The 7,555-nt window shown below is 35.6% G+C and overlaps 1 protein-coding gene across 20 annotated transcripts in view; it reads left to right on the plus strand.

The window, feature by feature from the left end:
• The window catches only part of CCPG1 (cell cycle progression 1), a 38,057-nt gene that overhangs the window by 27,759 nt on the left and 2,743 nt on the right, over positions 1–7,555 (plus strand). For all 20 annotated transcript variants that reach the window (XM_070579630.1, XM_070579689.1, XM_008542976.2 and 17 more), the window contains 2 exons: positions 2,934–3,055; positions 5,808–7,213. In XM_070579630.1, the coding sequence (XP_070435731.1) occupies positions 2,934–3,055; positions 5,808–7,213 (1,528 nt within the window). The remainder of the gene's footprint in view (positions 1–2,933; positions 3,056–5,807; positions 7,214–7,555) is intronic.

The raw sequence follows: 7,555 nt of genomic DNA on the forward strand, positions 1-7,555 counted from the left end.
TTGCTTTATTTATAATCGTTTAAGAACACACTCAGAACATTCACCAGCTTTGGTTCCCTATAACTTTGGAGTGTCAGATCTATCCTGGAAGGAAGAGAAAACTAGCAGGACTGAGGATAGTAAAAGAATGTACTTACAGGTATTTGGCACTGCTTCAGGTTCTGAAAGTACTTACAAAAGTTAAAAAAAAAAGAATTTTCATGTCTAAAACACCTGTCTTCTTATTCTTTCTTTACTGGTAGACCATCCATATTATGAATCATCAGTGGAGTTCAATTGATTTATTTTCCTCATGGAGTTGCTTTAAGTATTGATAGGCTGCCCTACTCTTCAGCAGACAATATAATGGAATATAGCTAGGTGATAAGTTATGTAGCACAGACAAGAATATAGCTCAAAGGCTACCCTTATTGAGTTATCCCAGAGGTGCTAGTATTTGTGTTGGGTCTGGTCTTAACATACTTATGCTAGGTAAGGAAAGTGGAACATTCCAGCAATGAAGAACCTGATAACCTGAGAGTAAACTTGCTGGGTTTGGGAGCAGTGAAAAGACTGGCTGGACTGTAGCAGAATGGATACTTAGAAATAATGGAGTAAAAGGTTGGACTTTGTGGGGTGTTGTTATATTGTAAAACATCTGAGAATTTGGGTAGAATTTGATTCATAAAGTAACCTAACAGCAGTAATTTTAGAGGAAAAGTGCAGGAAGGTAAATGGTGTGGGGAAAATTAGAACAGTCAGCTAGGAGGTTTTGTAATCCAGATACTCAGTGATCAGGGCCTTGACAGGGATGGTGGGGATGGAGCAAAGGTTGGTGAAATAAGGGATGCTGAAGTGATAATGGAAAACAGAACTTTGAGCCTGGATACTTGAGGTATTGGTGGTTTATTTTTTACATTCCAAGAAGTATGCCAGCTGTGTTATTTTGGAGTTTAAAGTGTTACTGGGGAAGAGTTTTCCGAGATGATGAAGTAAATAATGGTGAGCACAGTTTAATTTGTTTTCACCCAACTTTATTCTAGAATGGTTTAGGGTAGGTGTTGAAGTTTGATATTTTTTATGAAGACACTCCAAAAATTGTGTGCAACAGACAGCTGGATGTCTTGGCTGGAAGCTCTGGTGGGACTGGGGACTCTATCTCTAGAAGAGAAGTCTTAGAGCAGTGATAGCAAAAACTGACACAGGGTTAATGTGATTAATTAAGATACGCCAATTTGTAGACATGACCAGAAGGCCAAAGGTTGTACCTTGGGTGGTAACACTTTATAGTTAGGCAGCGGAAGATAGAGGAAAAACCCCAGAGAGTTAGTGAGATTGATAAAGGCCACATTAAGACAGTCATCAAACATATGCTATATAATAGTACTGCTGCGAATTCAGATCTTAACACATAGTTTTAAGTTACTTTCTAGTGGGCAAAGGATTTCATCCTATTGGCAGTTTGAAAAGAAAGAGGTTTTCTGTTACTCTGGGAACTACAGATGAATTTATTTCAATATTTTTAAAAATCTGAGATAACAGAGTAATATTGAAACAAATTTGCTATTCTTTTACAAATCAAAAATTTAAAGAGAAGTGATCCTAACAGACTATCATAGTTGTTAACTGGTAACAGTTGTCTGTAATTTGGCAAAAGTTTTCTCTTTAGTGTTTTTCAAGATGTATTGAAGAAATTAAAAATCCATCTTTTTAGCAGTATGGAAAGAAATCATAAACTGTCATTATTACATTCTTTCATTACAAAATTCCTTGTTATCTTTACTTAATGGTATGCCACTCAGTAGATATAATTTTAAGGTTGCCAAATGCATTTTGCTTATTTTTTATTTAGTGTTGGTTTTTTCCTCTCATGCATGAAGCACGTAGCAGCATGTGAACAGCATGTCTTGGTACATTAACATTTTTATTTTTAGGGTGAAAATGTAGAGCATCCTAGTTGGTTAAGATTTCTTTGCCAAACTGCTGGGATAGGGATGGTGATACTTGGGTACAGACTTAACCAATGCAGAATTCTTAAAAGATTTGTCTTTGAGAATGGTGGGTAATCACAGTTAGCCAACTGTTTTCCTTGCTATACTTTTTGAGTTTGTGTTATATCATTTAGGCAAAATATAGTGAGAAAAAAAGACATTTTTGTTTTTCTTTTTTTTCTTTCTCTCTCTCTCTCTTTTTTTTGTTTTTGTTGAGGAAGATTAGCCCTAAGCTAACATCTGTTGCCAATCTTCCTCTTTTTTTGCTTGAGGAAGATTAACCCTGAGCTTGCATCTGTGCCAGTCTTCCTCTATTTTGTACGTGAGTCGCTGCCACAGCATGGCTGACAAGTGGTGTTGGTCTGCGCCTAGGATCTGAACCTGCGAACCTGGGCCGCTGAAGCCGAGTGCACCGAACGTAACCACTAGGCCACGGGGCTGGCCTCTGTTTTTCCTTACTGATTTATGACGTGTGAATAGATTCCATGGTTGGTTTCTTTCTCTTTGGAAAGGGGGGAATGCAATACTTTATTGTACCTTAGAGCCCTCAAAAACAACCTTGAGTGCCCTCAATATAGTAGGATTAAAAACATTACATAAATTGTTTTCTTTGTTAGAGTAATATGGACTGGCTTGTTTTAATCAAAAGGATAGTGAACTGCTTAAATGTCCCTGGGTGTATGCTAAATAAAATAAAAAATATATTAACCTACTTGGCCTGATCTATATTACAATTAACAGCCATCTACCATTTGATGAATGACACCATGAGATTTTACTTATTCATTCTTTGTTTATATAATCAGAATTTTTATAGAACTGTGAAATGCTGATACTTTGAAGAAAACGATCCTATCTGAATTAAGTAGTTAAATATATGCAAATAAATGTTTTATTATGTTTTAAAAATATTGGTAGTCATAACATATACGTTATATCCCTAATAAAAATTTTCATTTTTAGGCACAATACAGATTCAGAAGCGTCAGCAGTTAGTGAGAAAGATGCATGAAGATGAATTGAATGATATGAAGGATTATCTTTCCCAGTGTCAGCAGGAACAAGAGTCTTTTATAGATTATAAGGTGTGTACTACTAATACAGTTTATAAAAATTAGCAAATAGTGATTGTGCTATTCAGATACAAGTACAGTGAGGACTAGTAAATAATAATACTGGTAATTGTGGATTGAGTACTTACTGTGTCGTAGTCACATTGTGAATACCTGACATACAGTATTTCTCTTATTTCTCACCACAGCCCTGTGAATTAAGCAAGTATTAATTTCATTTTATAGACGGGAAAGAGGTTCAGAAAGGTTAAGTAATTTTCATAAGGCTGACAACTGGCAGAGCTGAATTTAATTCCATTTACCTGACTTCAAAGATAGTACTCCTAATCACTATAATTAATGTTATTATTATTGTGATTATTATTTTGGTGAGGAAGATTAGCCCTGAGCTAACATTGGTCACCAACCTTCCTCTTTTTGCTTTAGGAAGATTCACCCTGAGCTAACATCTGTTGCCAGTCTTCTTCTATTTTGTATGTGGGCTGCCATCACAGCATGGCCGCTGACAAGTGCTGTAGATCCATGCTGGGGAGCCAAACTGAGGCTGCCAAAGCAGAGTTTGCCAAACTTAACCAGGGCTGGCCCTAATTAACATTATTTTTAATTGATATTATATACATAAAACATTATTGGGGCTGGCCCAGTGGTGCAGCAGTTAAGTCTGCCCGTTCTGCTTTGGCGGCCTGCGGTTTGTCAGTTTGGATCCTGGGTGAGGACATAGCAACATTTGTCAAACCATGCTGTGGCAGGCCTCCCAAATATAAACTGGCGAAAGATGGGCATGGATATTAGCTCAGGGCCAGTCTTCCTCAGCAAAAAGAGGAGGGTTGGCAGCAGATGTTAGCTAAGGGCTAATCTTCTTTTAAAAAAACCCCAAAAACATTATTATTATTTTTACAGAGCTGAACAAAACATTTTCATTCAGTAAAAGAGAGAAGGAGAGTTTGTAATCTCTCTAAGATCTTCCCTTGATCAAGGGAAATAATCAGCCAGCCCTTTTTCTCTGGTTTCTTGTTAATTCTGATGGAAGACAGAGCATGTTATGCTTTCCTGCCTAAAACTCACCTAACTCCAATAGGACTGTGCTGTCAGTTCTTTCCAGGTACCTAACACCTTTGTGGGTTTATGAAGACCAGTTGGTCTCCTATCTGATTCTTCCCTAGTAAGGGATTATAGGTAAACTCAGGGTAGAAAAGGAAACTGTTCTTTTTTCCTTCCGTTTCCCCAGATTTCCTTTATACTTTATATAAATATATATATATATATCCCTTATAGGATTATGACTATATTTCTTTGGAAGACAGAATCCCGCTTGACATCTGAATTATATCTTTCAGGAGGGACTACTGAAGTTAATTGTAAATAGTGTAGTTTTCTGTATCTTGATCAGATGTTGTTATAAAAAGAGTAGCCATTTTCTTTTTCACCACTAAGGTTTCTGGTTCCATAGGATGATATTGGCTCTTAGGATACTTGCCCTACACAGATCTTTACTGAGTCATTTTTTTTTTTTGTTCTCTGAAGATTAATGATAATCTTATCTTCTAATAAGATTAATATCTGTGGTAAATTGAGCAAAATTTAAGTATCATTTTGCTGATTTATACATAAGATATTTTAACTGACTGGATAGTGCTATAACCATTAACTTCTTTGAGCATATTGTTTAGTTTCTTGTTGTTTTGATTAAAGTTTGTTATTAATACATACGTTGAGAGAAAAATTAGATCATTCAAGGCTACCTTGAACTGCAGCAGAATTGTGTAAACCTGATTGAACATGGTTTCTCTCTATCAAGGGTATTGACTTCAGGGTTACATTGCTAATCTGGTCATCGTCTCATCAGAAAATTATTTGAAATTGGAGAAATTAGTTATAAAAGTTACCATGATTTAGTCTGATCTCTAAAGTGCGGGAGAACTTGTATGACTTATCTCAACTTACTTAGAGATGTTAATTTGGGTAGGACTGAGATCTTTCACATAGGACTAAGATTATTGAAATTTTCTCCCTTCAAAGAGTGCAGTGAAGATAAACAATTTTTTTAAGTCTGAAGTCATCTCTAGCTGTAATTTTACTTCTTATAAAAGGTTATCTCCCTCACCCAAGGATCAGAGAAGCTTTTAGTCCTGCCTTACTTCTCTCTAAGAGCCTTCTCAGGAGATTAGAGTCTTGTAGTCAAAAGACAGGCATATCTCATGGCCGGCGCAGTGGCATAGTGGTTAAGTTTGCGCTCCACTTCAGCAGCCTGGGGTTCATGGGTTCAGATCTTGGGTGTGGACCTACATAACAGTTGTCAAGCCATACTGTGGCAGCATCCCACATAGAAAAAATAGAGGAAGATTGGCACAGATGTTAGCTCGGTGACAATCTTCCTCACTAGGGAAGAAAAAAAGATAGGTGTTAATCTCCTTTTCTCCTAACTTGTATGTGGGCCTAGAAACAGGTAAGGATTTCATATGATTATGGGAAAGACTAGTCAGAAGTACCCCATCTCTATTTTTAAAATCTTACTGAGATAAACCAAGCTCTAGCTAATTTTTTCCTGCCTTTAAATTCTTCCAGCATGCTATATTCTTATTTTGATGTAGCTCTCTCCTGTGCATTTTCTTGCACGTGAATCTTATTGAAAATACTGTATAAAGGATAGTCTCTGCAGAAATAGACACTAAAAATTCATGGAGTATTTGTTATATCTTAAAGATTTAAATTCAGCTTTTAAAGCATTTGACATTTTTCTTTCTTCTTTTTCAAAAAAATTTAGTCATTGAAGGAAAACCTTGCAAGGTGTTGGACCCTTACTGAAGCAGAGAAGATGACCTTTGAAACTCAGAAAAAGAACCTTGATACAGAAAATCAGTATTTAAGAATATCTCTGGAGAAGGAAGAAAAAGCCTTATCTTCATTACAGGAAGAGTTAAGGAAACTAAGGGAACAGATTAGGATATTGGAAGATAAAGGGACAAGTACAGAATTAGTTACAGAAAATCAGAAACTTAAGCAGCATTTGGAAGAAGAAAAGCTGAAAACACATAGCTTCCTTAATCAGAGGGAGACTCTTTTGGCAGAAGCAAAGATGCTAAGGAGGGAACTGGAGAGAGAACGACTAATAACCACGGCTTTAAGGGTGGAACTCCAGCAGTTAAGCTCTAGTCAGTCATATGGCAACACAGACTCTCCTGATATATTGACTGAAAAAAAGGAAATAGAAATCTTACGAGAAAGACTCACTGAGTTGGAGCGGAAGCTAAACTTTGAACAGCAGCGTTCTGATTTGTGGGAAAAACTGTATATTGAGGCAAAAGATCAAAATGGAAAACAAAAAACTGATGGAAAAAAGAAAGGCAGCAGAGGAAACCACAAGGCTAAAAATAAGTCAAAGGAAACATTTTTGGGTTCAGTTAAGGAAACATTTGATGCCATGAAGAATTCTACCAAGGAGTTTGTGAGGCATCATAAAGAAAAAATCAAACAGGCTAAAGAAGCTGTGAAAGAAAATCTGAAAAAATTCTCAGATTCAGTTAAATCCACTTTCAGGCATTTCAAAGATACCACCAAGAATATCTTTGATGAAAAGGGCAGTAAAAGATTTGGTGCTACAAAAGAACCAGCAGCTAAAAAACCAACAACAGTTTTTAGTGAATATTTACATCCACAGTATAAGGCACGTACACAAAACCAGAGGAGTAGAGGCCCTACTACGCACAGAGAAGGAAGGAAAGAAAAACCAGTTCACTTTGAAGAATTTGGAAAAAATACAAATTCACAGAAATGCAGTGTTGAGCATGACTGTAGAGAAAACTCTTTCAGAAAGGCTTGTTCTAGTGTATTTGAATGTGCTCAACAGGAATCCATTAATCTTTTTAATATTAAACTCTTGAATCCTGTAAGGATAGATGAATTTAGACAGTTAGTTGAAAGGTATTTATTAGAAAAACTGGATAGTTTTCATCATTGGAAAGAACTTGATCAATTCATCAATAAGTTTTTCCTAAATGGTGTCTTCATACATGATCAGAAGCTCTTCACTGACTTTGTTAATGATGTTAAAGATTATCTTAAAGACATGAAGGACTATCAAGTAGATAATGATGGAGTGTTTGAGAAGTTGGATGGATATATATATAGACACTTCTTTGGTCACACTTTTCCCCCTCCATATGGACCCAGGTCGGTTTACATAGAACCATGTTATTATAATAGTTTTTAACATTTATAGATTAGCATTTTTATTATATGATAAATTTTTTGGAATGTTACTATTTGTAAAAGTACTTTTTTTAAAAAGTACTATTTGTAAAAGTACTTTATTGCCAGAAAATTTAGAATAAATTGAAAGGTATAATTTTAATAGCTGTTACAAACTGAAAATTTCATATTATCAGTTTGACTTGAACAAATGGTTTAATTTCTACCTTAAAAATCAGTTAAAGATATATAAATCCTGTTTTGTTTCTTTCCATTATAGTTTATATGAAAAGACAATCATCTTAAGTGAAATTATTTTCCTTT

This window comes from Equus przewalskii, chromosome 1 (assembly GCF_037783145.1).
Source record: "Equus przewalskii isolate Varuska chromosome 1, EquPr2, whole genome shotgun sequence".
NCBI lineage: Eukaryota > Metazoa > Chordata > Mammalia > Perissodactyla > Equidae > Equus > Equus przewalskii.